We start from the raw sequence: 21,060 nt of genomic DNA, 5'->3' as shown, positions 1-21,060 counted from the left end.
GCCGGGCGAGCGGACGCGGCGACTCGGGACGGAGGGTCCCGGGAGCCGCTTCCCGACGAGGGCCGGTGGGTGTCGGGGACGGGGGGGGAAACGGTCAGGCCGGCCAGCGGCCCCCGGCGCCCTCTGCTCCGTCCTCCAGCTGCTCGGCAGCAACGTGGTGAACGACCTGCCCCTGCTGGAGCCCCTGCTGGACCACATGATCGGGCGGCAGCGGGACGCGTGCACCTGTGTGCGCAGGCTGGCCCTGAGGGGCCTGGCCAACGTCGCCGCCAGCGCCCCGGATAAGGTGAGCGGGCGCGGGGCCTCCCCCGGCCCACCGGGGGGGGGGGAGGACGGGCCCCGCCCGACCCCGGCGGCCACCTCGCCCCCGCCTCTCGGCGCCACCCGGGGTCCCGCCGAAACCCCCGGCGGGGGACGGGTCGACACGGGAGCGGCGAGGCGGGGCCGGGATGCCGCGGTTCACACGCGTCCCCCACGCCCCTCGCCCGGCCCGGGGCGCTGAGCGGGTCTCTCCCGCCAGGTGCGGAAACACGGATCCCAGCTCCTCACGTCCATGATCAACGGTCTGGACGACAAGGACGACCCCCACAACGCGGTGGCCCTGGAGGCGGTGGCCGGCCTGTCCCGCCTCCTGGCCCACGTGGAGGAGCGGGACGCCCGCTCCCTCCTGCTGCACATGGCCATCCGCATCCGCCCCTTCTTCGACAGCGTGAGCCCCGGGCCGGCGGGTGGAGCGCGGGGCGGCGGGGGAGCGGGCGGGGGCCGCGGGCCCGCGGCGGGGCGGCGGCCCGGCGGGCCGCGGCCGACCCGTGCCGTCGGCAGGAGGAGGCCGAGTTCCGGCGGTCGTCGGTGGAGCTGTTCGGGAACCTCAACAAGTTCTGCCACGGGAACTGCGAGGACGTGTTCCTGGAGCAGATAGTGAGCGGGCTGGTCGCCCTGCTCCTCCACCTGCAGGACCCCAAGCCCGTGGTCGTCAGCGTAAGAGGCCGCTCGGGGGACGGGGGGACGGGGCGAGGCGGTTCCCGGGGCCCCCCCTTCAGGGCCGGGACCCCCTCTCCTCCAGGCCTGCAGGTTCGCCCTGCGCATGTGCGGCCCCAACATGGCCTGCGAGGAGCTGGACGCCACCTTCCGGAGGCTCGGGCCCGAGGCTCGCCGCCTGCACTACGGCGAGTTCCTCAACGACGTCTGCAAGCACCTGGTGAGCCCCGGGGGCGGGGGAGGGTCCCGGCCGGTGTGTGTTGGGGGGAGGAGGCGAGGCGGGGGCCCCCCCCCGCCCCTCCCCGGCAACCCGCCTCCGCACCCCCGCCCCCAACCCCCAGATGCAGAGCTTCCCCGACTTGCTGAGCCGCTTCGTGGCCACCAACCTCTTCTATTTCAAGAGCTGCTGGGAGGCCATCCGGGCCGCCGCCGCCATGTTCGTCGGTGAGAATGTGGGGTCCGACCGCCCCCCCCCCCCCGACCCCGAGACGCAGACCTCCCCCCCCCCCCCCCCCGCCACCCTCCCCTGACCCGTCTCCTCCGCGTTCAGGATTCCTGGTACTACACGGGGAGCGAGAACACTATTGGCAGCTGGACCTGGATCACCTGATCTCCGGTGAGCACGGCCCCCCCGCCGCCCCAAAGCCCCTGCGGGCCGGGCCGGAGCCCGCCCATCCCTCCCCCCGACCCGGTGACGGCCGGCGCGGTCGGTCCGGCTCCCCGGGCGAGGGGCGGGCGTCTCGGACCCGACAGAGCCCCGGGAGGGACGGGCGGACCTGCCGCCGAGGCTCGGCCGGTGCCTTCCCCCGGGACCCCGGGGAGGGGCCGGTAGGGCCGGGGAGTTGGGGCGGAGGGGCACGCGCTGGGGGGGGGAAGAGTGATTTTCCTGGATTTCGGGGATTTTTTTTCCCCCGTCACGACGGGTGACCTCATACTCTCGGGTAACGCACGGAAACTTCCGAGAGGGGCCAGCGGAGCTTAAAAAAAAACACTAAAAAAAGGGAAGGCTCCGTCGACTGTTTCTGGGGCTTTGTGAGGTGCACGCACGCGTGCGCGCGAGCGGGGCGGCGTAAGCGGCTGGAGCGTGTGCACGGGCCGGCCGGGGGGGGGGCCGGTGGCCTGGGGGACCGGATCGGCTCAAGCGGGGCCGGCTGCCCCCCCTCCCCCCGCCTCCCTCCCTCCCCACGTCCGGTGAACCCCCCCCCCCCCCCCCCCCCCGCCGGAGGCGGCAGTAGAGATTTCTTGAGCAGGAAGCCGCGGCACATAAATCAGGAGATTTCGGGAGCTGAGCGGCCGTGGGGATTTGCAGGGATGGAGATTCACAGATTCGCAGTGTAAACAAGCTACCGTGGAAGCAGGCGAGGCCCATCCCGCCTCCGCTTTCAGCCGGAGCGGGGGCGGCGGGGGGCCCGAACCCCCCCGCCGCGGCCTCCTCGGCCCCCCGGCCGAAGCGCCTCGCCCGGCGGACGGGGGGCTCTCTCCGAGCCGGAGGCCGGGGAAGGAGGGGCGGTGGCCTCGACCCCCTCCGGCCTCCTCCCGACGCGTGCGTCTGTCTGTGTGTCAGCCCTCCAGGTGCTGCTGAAGGACCCGGTCCCCACCGTCCGCGTCAAGGCGGCCGAGGCCTTGGGCCGCCTGGTCAAGTTCGCCTGAGGGGTCCCGGGCCCCCCCGCCCCCCCCCGGCCTCGCCTACTAGCGATACGGAGCCCACCCACCCCGAGCGGCGTGGGGGCGGGTGCGTACGCACGGAGCCGGGCTCCCCGAAGCCCCTGCCCTCCCCCCGGCCCGCGAGGACCGAACGACCGAGACCAAATCCCTCCGGGGGGCCCCCCCGGTCGGGCCCGTCCCCCTCCGCTCCTTTCTAAATAAAAGCCGTTCGCTCTGCCCCGGCTGCCGGCTGGTGCGGTCGAGGTGGGTTCCCGCGGCCGGTTCGCCGTCGCCCCTCCCTCCCTCCCGCCCACTCTCCCCCCCGCCCTCGTAGGAAACTCCAGGCCACGAGCCCCTCGTGCCTCTTTAATGGCCGGCGCGCCTCCGCCCGCCCGCCCGGCCCCGGGTCCTAGGTGAAGAGGCGCACGGTGCCGTCGGCCCCCGAGGAGAAGATCCAGGGCTGGGAGGGGTGGAAGGCGACGTCGAGCACGCCCAGGTCCCGCGTCGGCGCGTGGCCCTTCAGCACCTTGACGGGCACCAGCAGGGGGTTCCGCAGGAGGTCGCTGCGAGGGGGGGGGGGGGGGGCCGGCGGCCAAGGTCAGGCGGGGAGGGGGGGCCGGGACCGGCCCGCCCCCCGCCCCGCGGCCCCGCCCCGGAGGGTCCGTACCCGTAGACCGCGCCGTGACACACGATCACGCTGCCGTCGTCCGAGCCCGACGCGAAGAGCGGGTAGCGGGGGTGGAAGGCCACGGCCCTCAGTGCCTTCTTGTGGTGCCTGCGGGGAGGAGGGCCGACCCAGCCTCGGGGCGCGCCCCCTTCCAGCCCCGCCGCCCCCTCCCCCGCCCGGCCCGCCCGGCCGCCCCCTCACCGTAACACCCTGTAGGGCTTGGTGGAGAGATCCAGATCGAACCAGACCAGCTTGCTGTCGTAGCTGCCGCAGATCACGTTGTCACCTGGGGGCGGGGGGGAGCCGCGTGGGGTCGGGGCCGGCGACGGGGCGCCCGCCGCGGGGAGGGGACGGCGGGAAGGGAGGCGCGGCGCGGGGGGGGGGCCCTCACCCCCGGGGTGGACGGCCAGGCTGGAGATCCACTTGCAGTTGGCCAGCAGCTTCTTGGTGAGCTCCTGGCGCAGGAGGTGGTAGAGGCGCACGCAGCGCTGAGAGGCCACCAGCAGGAAGGGGCGGCTGGGGTGGAAGGCCACCCGCTGCACCTGCCCCCGGCTGCGGCGGAACGGGCTCTGGCTGCGGCGGCGGCTCAGCTGGTGGATCAGCACCTGCGTGTGCCCGCTCTCGGCCAGGACGGCGGCCAGGTAGTCCCCGCGCCCGTGCCAGGCCACCTGCTTCACGGGCTGAGGGGAGGGGGCGGAGACGAGCTGAGCGAGGAGGGCGCCGGGCCGCGGCCCGCCCCTCCCCCCGACTCTCCCCCCGACCCTCCCCTCCGGCGCCCGCACCTTGCCGTGGAGGACGATCAGCCGCAGCCCCCGTTCCTGCCGGGCGCCCTCGGCCTCCTGCCACTCCACCGGCTGCCGAGGGGGCTCGTCGGGGGGCTCGTAGGCGCCGACGAGTCGGTCGGTGGCCCCGCACGTCAGGCGGTCTCCCAGCCCGGGGTTCAGCAGCAGCACCGACCGATCCCTGGCGGGGAGAGCGGAGAGCGCCGGCCTCAGCCCCCGCCGCGGAGGGGACGGGGAGGGGACGGGGAGGGGACGGGGAGCACTCACACGGCGACGGCCACGAGGCAGACGGCAGGGTTGGGGTTCCAGGCGAGGCTCTTCACCACGCCCCCCACGGGCACCGTCTTCACGCAGCGGGCGCTGGCCACCTCCCACAGCCGCACCGAGCCGTCGTCGGAGCCTGGAACGGCGCCCGGCCGTGAGGGCCGGGCTCGGCCGGCCCCCGGGCCCCCTCCCTCCCCGGCCGCGGCCGCCCGGCCCCCCTACCTGAGGCCAGCCACTGGCCGCCGGGGGAGACGCTGAGGCAGCGCACCAGGTCGCCGTGGCCCCGGTAAACCTGCGGGGGAGGGACGGCTGCCGCTCACGCCGCGGGGGCCGGGGCCCGCCGGCCCCCGCCCTCCCCGCTCCCACCCGCGCCCGCCGCCGTCGGCCCGTCCGTACCAGGGCCTGCGTGGTAGGGAAGGGCTGCAGGTCCCGGGGCTTGGGCAGCTTCGGGATCAGGTCTTCGGGGTCCACGTTCACCTGGGAGCGGGAGGAGGGCGTGAGCCAACCCCGGTGGCGTCCGAGAGAGAGAGAGAGAAGGAGCACGGCCCCTCCCGCCCCCACCCCCGCCTCTCCCCTCCCGCCCCCCGGCGGCCAGGGGGACGCTCCCCACGCTCCGCCCGGCCGCGCCGCTCCGTCGGGCTCCAGGCGGTCGGTCCGTCCCCCCGCCCGGCGTCCGGGGCCGGTCACCGGCTCTACGTACCCGCATCTTGCGTTGGCGCGGGCAGAGGTAGAGGTCGAGGCAGCGTTCGAAGCGTTCGTGGATGAAGCGGGCGTAGGCGGGCACGGCCCGCAGGCACTGGAACCGCTGCGGCACGAAGCTCAGTTTCCTCTCGGCCGGTTCCTGCTGCTCCCACGCCAGCCGCTGCCGGACGGGGGTGGGATCGGTCGGGAGCCGGGCGGGGGACCGACCCCCACCCCCCGCTCCCCACCCCCGACCGCCGGCCCCGGTGCCCCGCTCCGGGAGGCAGAGGGAAGGGCGAGCTCCGAGCCGGCTCCCGCTCCCCGGCCCCGCCCTCGCTCCTCACCTCCTCCTCGCTGAGCAGGTACTCGGGGGGCGGGTTGTAGGACTCGGCGTGCCCGGGCAGTGCCAGCTTGGGGGCGGGCACGTGCATCTTGTGCCGCCCCAGGACGGCGTCGGGGTCCTCCCGGGCCCACAGGTCGTAGTAGCGGGGGGTCGTGTCCTTGGGCTTCCGGGGCTGGATCCAGCCCATCTTGATGGCGTGGACCAGACGGGACACCTGGGGCACAGAGGTCGGGTCGGCGGGGGGGGGGGGAGCGCGGGGGGCGGGGCGGCCGGGCGGGCGGGCGGGACTCCGGGCTCCGCCAGGGGGGCGGGGAGGAGAGGGGCGCCCGTCACCTTGGCCTTCTCGACGAGGGACGGGATGAAGCTGCGCTTGTCGGCCGGGCGGTTGGTCACGGGGTGGATCCTGACTTCGTGGCTGAAGAAGTCCACGGCCGGCTGCCGGGAGAGAGACGGGCGGCGCGGTCAGGGCCCCGGGCGGCCCCGCGCCCGCCGCCGGCCCCGCCTCCCCGCGGCCCCCGGCCCCGCCCTGCCTCTCCTACCTCGTAGGGGTCGAAACTGGCGTCCCCGAACTGCCCCTTCTGCAGCCGCTGCACCAGGGCCAGCTGCTCGTCCGTCAGCTTCACCTCCCTCCCGGTCATCCTGTCCTCCACCGTGCGCCTGTGGGGGGGGAGGGGAGGGGAAGAGGAGCCGTGGGACGGGGAAGGTGGGGGGTGGCGCGTCGGGGCGCGCCCCATCCCCGCCCCCTCGGCTGCGCCCGCCCCGCCGAAGCCCAGCCGCTGACCAGTAGTCGGGGTCGTCCATCTTGTCCAGGAAGCGATCCAGCTCGTCTCGGTTGCGCAGGGGCTTGTATATGCGCCGCCCGTCCAGGTCGTAGCCGATGTGGGGGAAATCCTGGTACCACTCGAGGGGCACGTTCCCCACCGTGTTCCGGATGTCCTGGGGGCGGGAGCGGCATCCCTCAGCCCCCCCCCCCCCCCGGCGCCCACCCCCTGCCGCCCTTCCCCGCGTCCCGCCCCGTCCCCGGGAAGAGGCCCGCGCCGCCGCCGTCCCTCGGCTCGGCCCGCCCCTCCCGTGCCGTCGCCGGGGTCGGGGTCCGGGCGGGACCGCGGCCGGCCGCACGGGTGAGACGCGCGGATGGGTGGATGGAAGGGCGGCCGCCAGGCCCGTTCTGCTGGGAGGAGGGGAGGAGCCAGGGGCGGGCCTGGTGCGTAGGGGGGTCTGGGGATGCGAGGTGGGTTCAGGTACACGTAGCCCCCCGCCGTGGTCTCCGGTCTGGGCCGGCCTAGACCCCACCCGCCCCCGGGCCCCTTTGAGTCAGAGGGCGAACCGGGGAGGCCAAGGAGAGGCGGGCGACACCTCGGACTCGAGGCCAAGGGGCGTCCATCCACCCTCCTCCCAAGCCGCGAGGACAGACACGGAGGGATCTGCCGAGGAAGGAGCCGGCCTCGCCCTCAGGGTGCCCCTTCCCGGCACGGGGACGGGAGGGCGGAGAAGCCCCCGACGATGGCAGTGGGCACGGGCAGATGGACCGGCCCGTTCCCGTCACCGTCCGCTCTCGACGGTCGCCGGGAGGGCCCGGGAAAGGGAGGGGCCGAGCCGAAGCCGCAGGGCTCCGGGAGCGGAGGCCGGCCGGCGGGCGGGCAGACGAACGGGCGGACAGGCCGGCAGCCGACTCCAGGACCTCTTGGAGGCGGGAGGGAGTCAGACTCGAGGGGGACCGGCAGTCGGTAGCCCACAGGACCCGAGCGCCCCATCCCGGACCGCCCCGCCCGGAGACGACCGCGACTCGAGGGGCAAGATGACCGCTGGCGGGGCGACTGGGCAAGGGGGCACCGGAGGGCCCTCGTGCTCCTCCTGTCACGCGGGGGCCGGGCTACACGCACGGACTCAGGGGCCGACCCCTCCCCAAATCCGGCCGGTCCCTCGCCGCGCGGTCCAGAGCCCAGCGCTCTCAGGGGCGGGCGAGGAAGAGCCGTGGGGCTGCCCCCTCCGTCCGTCCCGCCGTCCCTCTGACGCCCGGCTCTCACATTTTCCACTGGGCGGGAGCCAGCCCCGCAGCCCGCCCCCCTCCCCCCGCCGACTGTGGATTCCTTGGCCGGGACCCCGGGCGGTGGCTGCCGCACCGGTGACCTCACCGCTCGCTCGCTCACCCGCCTGGCATGCGGCTGGCACCCCGCGCCAGGGCTCCCGGCACGCCGACGGGCCCCGGACGGCTCGGCCCGGTCGGCGGGAGGGCGGGGGATGCGGGCGGCGCGCCCCGGCCCGTCAACCCCCGCCCGGCCCCCTCCAACCGGACCGGCGGGCGGCGCGCCCGACCCGCTGCCGCCCGACCCGCTGCCGCCCGGCCCCTCCGCCGGGGGCGAGGCCCCCGCCTCCCCCGGCTCCAGGGCCAGGTGCCTGCGCCGCCCCACGGCCCCGGGGAGGGAGGTGTGAGCTGCCCGGGGCGGGACACTCCAAGGCCAGAGGCCGCCTCCCGGCACCACCATCTGGTCTCCATAAACACCCGGCGGGAGCTACTCCCCTGGGCTGAGACAGAGGGGGAGAGAGACAGAGACAGGGGGTTGCGGGGGGGAGGGGGGTGACCGAGTGCAAGAACCCCAGGATTCCCCAGGGAGGGCCTCCGGCCCCCCGCCCCGAGGCCGGACCCGGGCAGCCAACGGCCCCGGGGGTTGGGGGGGGGGTCCCCGTCCGGCTCGGCCCGACCGGCTCCCGGGGCGGCCGCGGGCAGGACCCCGAGAGAGACGCCAAGGGGGCCCGGGAGGGCAGGGGCGGCGGGAGGAGGAGGAGCGGAAGGGGAGCGAGGCTGGACTTCCCCGGGCGCCGTGGGCTCCACGCACGAGACTCCCTCCCCGCCCCCGGCCCCTCGCCGCGCACGGAGGCCGGCCGAGGGATCCCCCCCTCTCCCGCCCGCCCCCCACCCACCACGCACGGGGGCTGCCGTCACCACCTCTCTCCCCGCTCCCCCCGCCTCCCCGGCCCCCGTCTGGAAGCCGCTCCGTTGGCCAGGACGGCAGCCGCATTCCGAGACGAGCATTCCTGGCCGGGCTCCCAACCCCACGCTCCCGCCTCCCGCCCCCCCCATCCGAACCCCAGCCCGCCCCGTCCCCCTTTCCCCGCCCCCCCCCGCCCCATCCCCGGGCCGGGCTCGCTCTCGCTCGCTCCTCGGCTCCCCCGGTTAAAGGGTTCCTTCCCCGGCGGCTTCCTGCAACAGCGGCCACGTGGAGGGGCGGAGAGAGGGGAGCCCGGAGACTCCGCGGGGAGGGTCCCGGGGGCCTCCTCCGAGACGGCCCACGGCCCACGGGCCGGGCGGAGGACTCCAGGGATGACGGCGGGCAGGGCCCGGGGACCCGCCCCTCCCCACAGACGGGGCGCCCGGGGACCCGCCTCTCGGCGGGTGGGCGGAGAAGAGCCGGGGGAGCGGATGACGGACGGGAGAGGGGAGGAGAGGAGAAACGAGATGAGGGGAGGGGAGGGAATCCTGCGAGAGGGCGCCGACAGAGGGGACGGCGGCCCGGGCGGAGAACGTCCGGCGCCTCCTCGGTCCCGGCCGGACGCCTCCCCGGGTGCTCCCCGGCTCCGGCCGCCCCGACCCGCCCGGGGCCCCGACTCGGGCTCACCGAGGGCGGGCGGGCGGCACCGCCCTCCCGGGGTCCGGTCCCCGGGCGCCTCGCCGCGGGCGCCGGCACGGCCCAGAGGGCGGTGGCCGGGCGGAGCCGGGAGAGGCGAGAGGGGCAGAGCCCTTTAAAGGCCCAGGCCTCTTCCCAAGTGTGTCACTGTTCCCCCTCCACCTTCCAGCCCGGGCCCGGGCCGGCCCGGGACATCCCGGGGGGCCACGCCGTGAGCGCAGGCGATGCCGGGCGGAGGCGGGGGCTCGGGGACGACTAACCGCCCCCCGACACCCCGCCGAGCGATCCGATCCCCCGGGCACTCGGCCCCGCAGGGGTTCCAAGACACGGGCGCCGCCGGCCCCGCTCGGTGGCCCCGGCCCCAGGCCGCCGCCCCTTGGCCGGGTTGGTTCGGCCCCGCTGGGCACGGGGCTGGGGGAGGAGGGGGCTCTCACGACCTCCCCCCGCTGCCGGCTCTTCCCCGGCTGCTCCCGGGGCCTAACCCCGGGCCTCCCTTCCTCGCTCCGCCGGCCGCGGAAGCCGGTCTCCCCCCAGCCCTGCTGAAATAGGACTCCCCGCTTCCCCGGCTGGGAGGGGAGGGGAGGGCTGGGCGTGGATACCATGCCCCTCCCCCGGGGAGAAGGGGAAGCCCCCCCACCCCTGCCCCCAGCCCGGACCCCCCCCCCCCCCCCGAGCCCCCCGGGGTCCGTCCGGCCCGGCCCGCGGGGAGGGACCCCGACCCCGGGGCCCGCCCCCCCGGAGGGCCGGCGGCGGGAGCCCCGGCGGGGCCCGCGCGGACGCCGCGGTGGCCGCGGAGGGGAGGGGGAGGGGCCAGGCTGACCCGCGCCGGCGGCTCTCGCCGCCGCTATAAAGCTCCCGGCTCCTGCCACGCTCCGCTTCTTAAGATGCACATGTGCGCGGAGAGCGGCCACCGCCGGCGGCGCGCCCCGTGAGAGCCCGGACTTAACTCCCGCCGCGCCGGGGCCCGCCTCCGGCCCCCCACCCGCCGCGGAGAGGATCCCCGGCTCGGCTCCGGCCCTCCGGCCGACCCCCGGCCGACCCCCGGGGCCCTCGGCGGGCGGCATGAGCCGGGGTCGGCGCTGAGGGCCCGGGCCGCTCCGAGGCGGCCGTCGTCGGCGTCCCGCTCGGCGCCCCCGGCCTCCCCGCGCCCCCGCGGCCCCCCGGCGCCATGTCCTTCGCCCTGCTGCGCTCGGCGCCCCCCAGCCGCTACCTGTACCCCGAGATCAGCATGCTGTCGGAGGACGAGGAGAACGGCAGCGAGAGCTCGGGCTCCGACGAGAAGCCCTACCTCCTGGACGCCGACGGCTTCGGCCTCAAGGCCGGCAAGCGGAGGCCGGGCGGCAAGAAGGCGGGCGGCGGGGGCGGGCGGCTGGGCCGGGAGCCCCGGCAGCGGCACACGGCCAACGCCCGCGAGCGAGACCGCACCAACAGCGTCAACACGGCCTTCACGGCCCTGCGCACCCTCATCCCCACCGAGCCCGCCGACCGCAAGCTGTCCAAGATCGAGACGCTGCGCCTGGCCTCCAGCTACATCTCCCACCTGGGCAACGTGCTGCTGGTCGGCGAGGCCTGCGGGGACGGCCAGCCCTGCCACACGCCCCCTACCTTCTTCCACCACGCCGGGGGCAGCCCCCCGCCCGCCCCCCGGGACGGCGAGAACGCCCAGCCCAAACAGATCTGCACCTTCTGCCTCAGCAACCAGAGGAAGCTGGTGAGTGCCGGGGGCCTCCGGCCTCGCGGCCGGGCGCTCGCACGTACGTCGACGGCCGCGTGCCCGCGGTGCGTGCCGGGTGCGGGGGGGAGGAAGACCGCCGGTCCTCTCGGTCCCGGTCGCGGGGGAGCCGGGCCGGACCGGGGCCGGCCCGGCGGAGGAGGGGGCCGCCCCGCGAGGGTCCAGGCCTAGACCCCCAGGAAGGAGACCGCCGGATTACAGGGTCCCGGTCGGGGCCGGGGCCCGGCCACGGGGTCGGCGGCCCCCCGGAGGGTACCCGCCCCATCCGTCGCCGGCCCCCGGGACTGGGGGCGGACTCCTGGGAGGGGGCGATCGGTCCCGTTGGCACGGCCGTGATTCCCAGGAAGCGGCGGGCCTGGGAGAGCGGCGAAATTCAAGCCAGATGCATCCCCCTCCCCACCACCGCCCACCAAGCGGCTCCGGGGTAGGAGAGCGGGGCCGAGGGTCGGCCGGGCTTGGTGCGGCTCCCCCGACCGACCTCCGGTTTGCCTTCCCCGGACGCTGGGGGCCAGGATCCACCCCTGCCCTGCGGTCACAGCGGGGCCCGGGCTTCCCCCCTAAGCACGCACCCCCTCCTTCCAACCCAGCTCCTCCGTCGTCACTGCTGACCCGCCAACCCCCAGGTCACCCCGACGACGCAAGCGGCAGAAGCCCCGGTCGTCGGTTGTAGATTCGGGTGGGGGGGTCCTGCCCCCCACCCCCCAATCCCCTGCCCAACAGCCCGGCCCCTCCCCCTGCCTGAGGATGCCCGGAGCCTCTTCTTGCCTGCCCCTTCCCTTAGGGCTCCCTTCCCCGGCCCCGGAGGGTAGAAAATGGATGTCCCCCATCCACCCATCTCCCCAAAGGCAGGGCCCACGCTGGAGGGAAGAGCTCGGCCTCGGGCTCTACTGAGCACCCCCGGCCAACACCAGCGTTAGTCCGGTGGGGGAAGGGAGAGGGGCAGGCGGGGCGGACGCACGCACATTTACGGGCACTGAGGGGTGGAGGGCGAGTGAGCCACGAGGGGAGACGGAGTTGAAATTCGGGCTCTGCCTTCCCCAAAGTCCACTCCCTCCTCCTGTTCACCTCCCGGTCAGAAGAGGGGGAGGGGAAGGAGGAAGTGGAGAGGGGCGGAGAAAGAGGATGGGGGGAGGGGAGACGAGGACAAGGAGGACAGACGAGGGGGGATGGGGCGGAGGAGGAGGAGGAGGAGAGGGTATCGTCGTCGTATCGTCCTCTCCCGAGCGCTCAGCAGAGCGCTCTGCCCACTCTAAGTGCTCAATAAATACGACGGGGGGGGGACGAAAGGGCACGTGGGAGCGGGGCCAGGCCAGGTTTCGCAAATCCGGCTGCTCTCCGATCTCCGAGACCCTCGGGTCTGACTGAGGAGACCTGGGACGGCCTCCCCCAGCCACCACCTGTAACCCTACCCCAGCCCCGACCCCTCTCGCTTCAAAATCCCCGGTCCCCAGAGAGGAGCCCAGAGAGCCTCCGGAGCTGCCGGGGCAGCGGCGGGGCCCCTGGGGTCGCCGGGGTCTGGGCTCCTCCGCCGACAAAACCCCAGCCCGGGGAAGCCGGGCTGCGCCTGGAGCGATGGGGACGACCCATCGCTGCCACTGGCTCGGGTCGACGGGCGGCGAAATCGAAAGCGATGGATCTGTTGGGGGTCGGTGGGGAGGAGGGCCTGAGCCGGGAAGCTCCTCAGGCGGGACAGAGGACGGGGAGCCCCGGGGGAGATCCTCGGGTGGACGGGGAAGGCAGAGTCCTGCCTCCAGATCGGCCCTTCCCAGGCCCGGGGCGGGCAGGTGGGTGGGCGGACCCTGGAAGCGGTCTTCCCGTAAGCTCCTTCTGGGCAGGGATCGATCGTGCCTACGAACTCTACGGCACCGCACCTTCTCCGGCGCCTAAAACGGTGCTCCGCCCAGTGACGGAGGGTTCCGTAAATATCACGGACCGACGGAATGAAGAGGGCTGTCGGATTGGGGGACCCCGGGTGAGCAGGAGGAGAAGCGAGGGGAACGGATCTGGGGAACGGCCTCCATCTGCAGCCCGGAGTCCAAGGCTCGACGCGGGTCTGCTTTTAGTGTGTCGGTGGCAGAGATGCGGGGAGGGACGGGCCCCAGAGGGCAGCGTCAGAGCAGGGGAGCGCACGGGCTCGGGCCCGGGGCCGTCTCCCCGGCGTCCCGCTCGACCGCCTCGCCGCTCTCTCTACCCCGGGGTCCTCCTCCGTGCCCACCCCCCAGCCCCAGCCCCTCACCCCCACCCTCCGGGGCTGGACCCGCCCCTCCACCCCAGATGTCGGGGCCCCGGGGCCTCAGCCGGCCCTCCCTGGCATCAAGGAGGCGGGCCGGCCTCAGAGCCCGCTAATTTACGGTTCCCGCTGCACGGTTCCCGTGGCACCGGAAAGGCAAGGTGAGAGGGGAAAAAAGACAAGACGGCCTTGCTCAATCCCCATTTCCTCTCCAGACAGCGCGAGGGCTCCTGGGGCCTGAACATCTGGGAAATTTAATTTTACAATTTCTGTTCTGTCGGCCCCCACGACCCCCGCGACGCTCCCCGATCTCCGCCCCCCCACACCGCAAACCGTGGTAACAAGAGACGAGGCGGAACGGAGTCTGTATGAGCGAGGGAGAGGCAGGGGAATCCTCGGAAGGCTCCCCGCCACCAACCTCCCCCCCGCCCCGCAGCAGGCGAAGCTGGGGAAGGGGAGGGGTACAAGGGTGCTGGGCCCGGCCTGACCCCAGGCCCGTGCATCCTGTCTCTTACCCCCCCCCCCCCACCGCTTTCCCTGAGATCCCTAACCCGGCTCTCAACTTCCTTTCCAGAGTAAAGACCGTGACAGGAAGACCGCGATCCGGAGTTAGGAGACCAAGAACCAACTCTGGGGGAAGGAGGAGGCGGACGATGAGGAGCGGAAGGCGGGGAGAGGAAGCAGAGGGTGGGAAGGAAGCGGGCCGACACCCCTTCCGCGCCCCCCGCCCCCACGGACCCCGCCGCACCCCCCGCCTCCTGGGCTCGGCCCCCCGGGGACCCGCCGCATCGGGGGCCCGGCCCTTCGGGAACTGCCGCGTCCCGACCCGGGGATGCCCCGCGCCCCGCCTCCGGGAACGTCCCGGCGCCCTCGGACCCAAAGCCCAAGGCGGCTCCGGGAGTTTTCCCCGCGCTCAGCCGCAGGAGGGGGACGCCGCCCCCGCCTCCCCGGGAGCGGAGCGGGCGGCCCCGGGGATGGCGACGGACTCCTGGCTGGGCAGGAGAAACGGGGCAGAGCTGGAGGCCACGCTCTCCCCGCCCTCGCCGGGCACCGAGAACGGTTCCGACGTCTACCGTCCCGACCCGGTTTCCTTGCTGAATCAATGCATGCTGGTGTTTCATGTCATTGATGCAATAACGCCTGGGTACGTTGTCTAATTAAAAAAAGTGAAATGCCGCCACGGGTCCAGGTGCCAGCGTCTCCCCACGGGGTGGCTCCCGGGCCCCCGTCCTACCGGTCCTCTGCTCCAGGCACAAGTGTGGCCTCGGGAGCGCCGGGGTCCGGGCCCCTCACTCCGGTTGGCCTCCGCCCTCGCCCGTCCCGGCCCGTCTGGGGTCCGCGTGGATTCCCGGGGGCCGGTGGGGAGCGGTAGGGACAAAAGGGAGGGGAGGTTTAAACGGGTGGCCAGTGATCTCCTCCCCAGACCGGGCGGGAAGGGCACGGTCAGGTCCTTCGGGCTGGTTCTGGATGAGACTGGGAAGCCCCCTAAGTCCAAGCCCGGCTGGCGGGGTCGGGGGGATCCACCGGGGTCCCGAGAGCTTCCCTGGCCCCCAGAACGGCCCCCTGCACCCCCGGGGCCTAGAGGCTGCAACCTCCCGGGGGGACCGACCCTCCGAAGGGAGGACGCGAGAAACCCGACGGCAGCCGAGAGTCCTGAGCGGGAGCGGAGGCCGGGAAGCGTGACGTGAAAACGACAGGTGGGCAGGCAACCCGGAGACGGAGACAGAGCGAGATGGAGTGGACGTGCGGTCCCAGAGGCCCCGCGTGGCGGGCGCCGCGGGCCGGCCCGAGCCGGAGGGAAAAGGAGGTAAACAGCCAACGACACGAGGAGACCACCGAGGGTCAGGGTCAGGCGGGAGGCCAGACAGACGGGGGGAGACACGGAAGCCCTACGTGGAGGAGGGGGAACGGCAGGCATCGTAGGGTGCAGGTGGGCCTCGGGGCCTCTGTTGAGGTGGAAGCTTCCAGACTCCCCCAGCTGGCTGCCCCAGCCGTCTCCTGTGGACCATCTCTGCCGCAGGGAAAGAGGAAGACGGGGCCCCAGAGCGGAGGAGACAACTGGGAGCTAAATTCTGCAAATCAAGAAACATCAACCCCCAGGGCTAGGGACTACCCATCTATGGGGGAGCCCCCTAAGCCTCCTTCCCTCTGCCCCCCGCCCCAACGACCCCTTCCCTCTTTCGGTGGCTGCTCTCTTTGGGAATGAGAGGCCAACTTCCTGGAGTCCCCGGGGAAGCTCGGCCCCCGAAGCAGCGGGCGCGCCTTGGTGGAGAGAGCACGGGTTTGGCAGTCAGAGGACGTGGGTTCTAATCCCGGCTCCGCCACTTGTCTCCTCTGTGACTTTGGGCAAGTCGCTTCACTTCTCTGGGCCCCGGTTCCCTCATCTGTAAAAATGGGGATGAAGACCGTGAGCCCGTGGGACGACCTGATAACCCTGTATCTACCTCAGTGCTTAGAACAGTGCTTACCCTCTGGAGAAGGGAGCGCCTCGCCCCGACCGAGACTCGGGGCTCAAGGCTGCCTGGCAAGCCCCCCTCTCCTTCGACCCCAGACATCCGCCTCCGACTCCCCGACTTCCTCCGGACTCCGGTCCCCCTCGTGCTCGTGGCCGGTTCGCCCGGTCCCCTCCTGTCGTCGTCGCCCATCCCCGGAGCTCTGGGCGGGCAGGCGGAGCCCCTCACCTCTGACCTCCCCCTCCCCACAGAAGGGGCTCCCCAGCCACGTCCGGCGTCCGCTGGGCCGGCTCCCGGAGTTATTTCCGTCTTCCCGTCGGTGCCAGGGGGATGAGCGGACGCCCGCGTGGAGCCGGGAGGCAATTACCCTGAGCTGGATGATTGCTCCTCGCTGGACTTCATTTTCCACCACATTTTTGCTCCGTGAAATCACAGGTGATCTCCGGGATCCGCACATCCCCCCGAAGCCCGGGCCTCCGGTCCCGGGGGCGGGTGTCCGACGGGGACGGGGGAAGAGGAGGGACCCGGCTGGCTCCGTGCCCACCCGGGGAAAGCCCCGCGCAACCTCCCGGCTCACGGCGAAGCCCGAGCCCGGGCGGAAGTCTCGCCGGATCCAGGAGCGGCGGCCCTCTTCCTCGCCGGGGCTCGGCCCCACCTACGCCCCGCGCCGGCCGCCCCGTCCCACCCCCGGCCGGCCAACGGGGCCGCTCAGGAGACGCCGACCTTCGCCGAGAGCTGGGGTCTGGCCGCGCCGTCCTCGGCGGGAAGGAGAGCGCGTCTGCCACGAGAGGATCCGGTCACCTCCCCGTGTTGGGAGACCAAATGGGAGAGCCCCGGACTCGGACCCAGCAGCTGCCCGAGGGCCATCTCCACAGCCCCGAGCTTCACCTGGGAATCCTAATTCCCGCCACTGGGGCCCTGGGGGCTCTCGGGAAAGAGAGGGAAAGAGAGAGAGGGAAGCGGCGACACCGTACCCACGCTGTGGGGGCTGTAGTCTGGGGAGGCCCTGATCTGCTCTCCTCCCCTGGGATACGCAGCCCGGGATCAGGAGAGAGGAAGGTTTCTAAGGGCTCCAGGAGCCTCGGGGAGAGGGGCCCCGACACTCAATCCGGGAGCTCAAGGGCCACAGCGGCCTCGGGGACGACGGGGCGGGGATCGATCGGCTCTACCCATTCGATTATATCGTCCTCTCCCGAGCCCTTAGTCCGGCGGGCTGCTCCCCGACCGGGCGCCCCCCCCCATCCCCCCCCACCCTCAGACAGGACGGTCCCCGGCGAGGTCAGCTCCGGTCACCCCTCCCCCCTCGCTCCTCCCCCCCGCCCCGCCGGGTCACCGGGGCTCGGCCGGCTCCGTCACGGATCTGGAGCGCATTACCGCGGCGGCAACCTGAGCCGGACCCCACGCAGACCCCGCTCTCCGCCGCTACCTGAGGTCACCGCCTCCCGTGGCCCCGGGGGCAGCCGGCAGCGCACCTGAGCGGGCACCCGCGTCTGGCGGCGGCCCCCCACTCTGCCGCCCGCCCACCCGCCCCACGCCGTCACAAAACCCCAGGGGAAGCGCTCGGCCTCTCGGCCGGAACACGGAAGGCGGCACCCGTGGCGGGGCGATGGCCGAGGCGGTCTCGCCGAAACCCACCCTTTGGCCCCATCTTCCCTGTCACTCCCGCCCGGGCCCCCACGCCCGGGCTGAGAAACAGCATGTGTGTGTTGGGGGGGCACACCCGCACAGGCAGGGGTGCTGGACCAGACCCTCCCTCCTTCACCTCCCGCAACGGATGACGAACGGGAAGCAGTAAAGATCAAAAAACCGAAGCGTGGGCAAAACGGAGCCAGTGGGAGCGGGGGGCGGGCGGGCCCCCTCCCCCCCACCCCGAGCTCTGCACAGCTGGCCGCCCATTAAAATGCCGCAGGTGACGATTATAGGTTAGGTTAGCGAGCTGCCCGGGAGCCTGGCAATCGAGAAGAAAGGCCAAGCCGGCTGAGAGGGCGGGGGCCGGGGGCACCAGGGAAAGGAAGCACAGCCCGCCCTGCCCGGCTCCCGGTTAGAACCCCGGAGTCCCGGTATCGGTCCCGGTACGGCCTCCGGCGGCTCCCTCGGAGGGTGGAGCTGGGAGGGGAGGGACGGAAAGGAGACGGGAAGGAGAAGCGGGGCCGGGAGTGGGGACGGAGAGGAGGAAATGGGTGAAACTGTCAGGGCAGTGGGAGAGGGAGCGCCAGCCTCCGGGTCATCGGAGAGGCCGTCGGCGGGGAGGAGAGGGGGAGGCCGTGCGGAGGACGATGCCCGGGGCTTGGCTCTGCCCCCGGCCCCCACTCCCCGGCCCCGGGCGGGCATCCCTCGCCCCGGCGCAGCCCCGCCCCCGGAGACAGAGTCGGGGAGAAGTCGGGAGTGTCCAGACAGCTCAGCGCCCGGACGGGCTACGGGGACTGAGTCACTGACGGCGGAGTCCAAACTCGGAGAGGCCCCGGGGCCCAAGCCTGGGCCCGGAAGCACCTCGCCCCCGCCCCGCAAGGCGCTGGCCACACGCCGGCCCCCCCCAGACCCCTGGCTCCCCTCTCCCGCCGGGCTGGGCGGGAAGAGGCCTCTCAGGGGGAGGGAGGGGAGAGCGTCCGCGGGCCGTTCTCTCCCCTCTTCTCCCTCCTCGTCCCCTCCTGCCCCCAGCGGCCCCCGGAACCCGGGCCGAGACGGCGGCCGGTCCCTCCGAGGGGGCGGGGACCCCCCCCCGGGGCTCCAGGGCTGGGGGACCGACCCCTCCGGGAGCACCCTTGGCTCAGCGCCCGCTCCCCCCATCCAGAAACCCGGGGTTTGAAAGGCCCGCAATCCCGCTCCGGGGCTCTCTCTGCCCAGCCCTTCTGCACGGCAGCGAGCTCCAGGGACCCCTGGAAGCAGGAAGCCGGCGGTGTAATTTTGGAGGAAATTCTCAAAGCCAAAGCCATTAAGGGCTAGAAAGGGGGCTGCGTCCAATCTGATAGAAATATTACAGGATAAAAAACATTATAATGGCAGGTTCAATTCGGAGAGAAACCCAATTCCAGATTTCCTCCCCTTAATCCTGCAGGAGCCCACAGCTGGCGGAGACGGGGAGGGGGAGGGGGGAGGAGGAGGAGGAGGAGGAAGGGCACACTAATCTGACAGGCTGCGTCGGAGCTCCCTTACGTGCTCCGTACCCCGGACCCCCCAAGCCGGAGTCGGGGGAGAGGAGAGGGCTACGAAAATTCAAATAACGAGCAACCGGGTAAAAGCGACGTGAGAAGCAGCCCGGCCTAATGGACGGAGCACGGGCCTGGGAGTCAGAGGGACCTGGGTCCTGATCCCAGCTCCTCCACTTGTCTGCTTTCGACCTCGGGCAAGTCGCTTACCTTCTCTGTGCCTCAGTTACCCCGTCTGTAAAACGGGGATGAAGACTGGGAGCCCCACGTGGGACAGGGACCGGGTCCAACCTGATGATCTTGTATCTACGCAACGGCTTAATACACTGCCTGGCACACAGAAAGCTCTGAACAAATTCTGTTTCACATTACTGCCTGACTCCCCCTCTGGACTGTAAGCTCGCTGCGGGCAGGGAACACGCCTGCTAATGTGGTTGCACTGTACTCTCCCAAGAGCTTAGTACAGTTCCCCGCACAAAGTAAGCCCTCGATAAATACGAACGATTGACCGATGAACAGAGACGAGAACAAAAAGTGATAGGTCGAGGGATACTCTCCCATCTTGGGGTGCAGTCGACACCCCAAGAGGATGAAGGGAAAGACGAAGACGGGGCCGGGCCCGTAACTACTGCGTCCGTCCGGGGAAGACCCGAGCGAAGATCACGGATGCCCGAGGACGGCTGCCTCGGGCCTCCGCCCCCCGGCTCGAGTGAACAAGGCTAGAGAAGCGCGAGGCACCTTCCGGGCCCTGACCAACCCGAAGTGCCCCCACCAGGATGGCGACCGATAGCTTCCCCCAACTTCCTTTCTGAACTTCTCCGGGCCTCGGTCTCCTCCTCCGTACAGAGGGGGTGCGTTACCTGTTCTCCCCCGGCCCTACTTAGACTGTGAGTGCCACGTGCGGCCGGGACTGGGTCTGATCTGCCTCCGCTGTATGTACCCCAGCGCTCAGTACAGAGCTTGGCCCGCAGCAAGCGCCGAACGAACAGTACAGTAATTGTTCCCGCTGGAAAATTCTCCACGGATGGCCCCGGCAGGCAGAGAAGACCCTCCCCACTGCTCTCGGTATCTCTAACGCAGAGGCTGGCGGTCGAGGGGCGGGGGCGGCGTAACGCCCTGGACTGGGAATGACCTAAGGTCAGACCCCGCCTCGATCGGGCCAGATACGTCCTGTGACCTTTGGAGGCGGGAAGGGCTCAAGGACGATTCCTGTAGCCGAACCAGTTTCCTTCCTGCCGCTGTTGCGACCCCCACCCACAGCTGCTCCTTCCAGACTCGAGACCCCCACCCTGCCGGGCCTTCGGACCTGAGGCCTGGGGACGGGGAGGGCTTCTCCCGGGGCCTGGGACGGTTTCTAGGGTTCGAGCCCTCTTCGGGCCTCAGGGGACCCTTGGCGTGGCTACGTGAGGGGCGAACGGAGCCCGGCGAGAAGGGCTCGGGAGCTGAGGGGGAAGAGCGGGGACGAGGGGTGGACGAGGGATCCTGGTTAACCGGACAAAGCCCGGACCGACCTCTCGCACACATCTCCCCGCCGCCGCCCGCCCCCGACTACTCTGGCGCCGCCTCCCGGCTCCCTCGGGGAGCCGCGGCTCACGGCCCTCGGCGGCCCCGGGCCCGCTCTCCCTTCCCCGACGGCTGCAGCTTGGCAGGGCCGCTGGCCCTGGGCAGCGAGCCCAGGTTGCTCCCGGCAGCGCCGCGCTCGGTAGCTGTCTAGATCCCGGCCCGGCCGACTCCGGGCCAGCGGGACGCGGGGCAAGTGGGTGGGGAGGACCCCGCGGGGGACAGAGGAAGAAGCCGCGCGGCGGGAACGCCGCTGGCGTCCCCTCGCCTCGCCGCGGACGGACGGGATCGGGGGACGGCGGGAGGGGCGCGGGGGGCCCACGGCCCCTCTGACTCTCCGGCCTCCGCACCGGTCCCGCCACGGTCGTCGTCATCCCCGGCCCCGGCCCGGGGACTCCCCGGGGCCCGGCCCAGCCTGGAAACACTCTGCGCCCGGGGGCCTCGGCTATCAACCCCCTGTCCCGGGGCCCGGAGAACGAGCTGCCGCTCTCGCCACATGATTCATCACCGGGTCCTCGCTCGCTCTCCCTCCTTCCCTCCCTTCCTCCTCCCTCCCTCCCTCCGCCGCCGCTCAGCACCTGCAGCGCTGCCAGGAAACACATGTGACCCGCGGGTGCAAGCTCGCAGGCCGCCGCTCCCTCTGATTTAGTTGCCGCGAGCTTCTCTCCCTCCCCCCGGGCCCTCCGCCCCCGGGGGGCCCCCTCCCCTCGCCCCCGGGCCGAGACGTTCGCTCGCCCGCATCCCCGACCGGGGCGGGGGGCCCGGGCCGTCCCGGGGCCGCCGGCGGGGCGGGCGCGGGGGGTGCCGGGAGCGGACCGCCCCCTCCCGCTATGGGATGCGCGGGTAGGCCCGCGGAGCCCAAGGGTCCCGGGAAGCCTCCACCGGACCCGCTCGCTGGTGCTCTCCCTCTTCCCGTCCGCCCCCGCCCCCCGCCCCTCTCCGGTTTCAAGCCCC

The 21,060-nt window shown here is 72.8% G+C and overlaps 3 protein-coding genes across 6 annotated transcripts in view; 2 read left to right on the top strand and 1 right to left on the bottom strand.

Moving 5' to 3' along the window:
- Positions 1-2,860, top strand: part of MROH1 (maestro heat like repeat family member 1) — a 53,237-nt gene extending 50,377 nt beyond the window's left edge. For 2 of the 4 annotated variants that reach the window (XM_029062442.1, XM_029062441.1), the window contains 7 exons: positions 140-286; positions 521-709; positions 823-978; positions 1,064-1,198; positions 1,320-1,422; positions 1,529-1,594; positions 2,543-2,860. In XM_029062442.1, coding sequence (XP_028918275.1) covers positions 140-286; positions 521-709; positions 823-978; positions 1,064-1,198; positions 1,320-1,422; positions 1,529-1,594; positions 2,543-2,628 — 882 coding nt within the window. In that variant the 3' untranslated portion in view covers positions 2,629-2,860. Of the gene's footprint in view, positions 1-139; positions 287-520; positions 710-822; positions 979-1,063; positions 1,199-1,319; positions 1,423-1,528; positions 1,595-2,228; positions 2,341-2,542 lie in introns of those variants that run through there. The other 2 variants (XM_039911697.1, XM_029062443.2) reach the window with 2 other exon arrangements.
- A 108-nt stretch (positions 2,861-2,968) lies between these two features.
- Positions 2,969-21,060, bottom strand: part of BOP1 (BOP1 ribosomal biogenesis factor) — a 35,937-nt gene continuing 17,845 nt past the window's right edge. Inside the window, exons 4-16 of the mRNA XM_029063306.2 lie at positions 6,141-6,295; positions 5,899-6,016; positions 5,693-5,794; positions 5,361-5,573; positions 5,036-5,197; positions 4,732-4,812; positions 4,558-4,627; positions 4,339-4,471; positions 4,072-4,252; positions 3,681-3,969; positions 3,491-3,575; positions 3,290-3,397; positions 2,969-3,185 (exon numbers count right to left, since the gene is read on the bottom strand). Coding sequence (XP_028919139.1) covers positions 3,032-3,185; positions 3,290-3,397; positions 3,491-3,575; positions 3,681-3,969; positions 4,072-4,252; positions 4,339-4,471; positions 4,558-4,627; positions 4,732-4,812; positions 5,036-5,197; positions 5,361-5,573; positions 5,693-5,794; positions 5,899-6,016; positions 6,141-6,295 — 1,851 coding nt within the window. The 3' untranslated portion in view covers positions 2,969-3,031. The remainder of the gene's footprint in view (positions 3,186-3,289; positions 3,398-3,490; positions 3,576-3,680; positions 3,970-4,071; positions 4,253-4,338; positions 4,472-4,557; positions 4,628-4,731; positions 4,813-5,035; positions 5,198-5,360; positions 5,574-5,692; positions 5,795-5,898; positions 6,017-6,140; positions 6,296-21,060) is intronic.
- SCX (scleraxis bHLH transcription factor) lies at positions 10,154-13,629 on the top strand. The gene is made up of 2 exons (XM_029063307.1): positions 10,154-10,696; positions 13,522-13,629. The coding sequence occupies exons 1-2, from the start codon at positions 10,154-10,156 to the stop codon at positions 13,558-13,560; spliced, it is 582 nt and encodes a 193-aa protein (XP_028919140.1). The 3' UTR covers positions 13,561-13,629.

Source organism: Ornithorhynchus anatinus, chromosome 4, assembly GCF_004115215.2.
Source record: "Ornithorhynchus anatinus isolate Pmale09 chromosome 4, mOrnAna1.pri.v4, whole genome shotgun sequence".
NCBI classification, from domain to species: Eukaryota; Metazoa; Chordata; class Mammalia; order Monotremata; family Ornithorhynchidae; genus Ornithorhynchus; species Ornithorhynchus anatinus.
This window is presented reverse-complemented; position numbering and strand designations above follow the sequence as displayed.

Excerpts from the sequence above, each read along its gene's own strand:
- SCX (XM_029063307.1), top strand. The coding sequence starts at position 10,154 with ATGTCCTTCGCCCTGCTGCGCTCGGCGCCCCCCAGCCGCTACCTGTAC. Across the intron at positions 10,697-13,521 it reads TCAGCAACCAGAGGAAGCTG|AGTAAAGACCGTGACAGGAA; the intron begins GTGAGTGCCGGG and ends CTTCCTTTCCAG.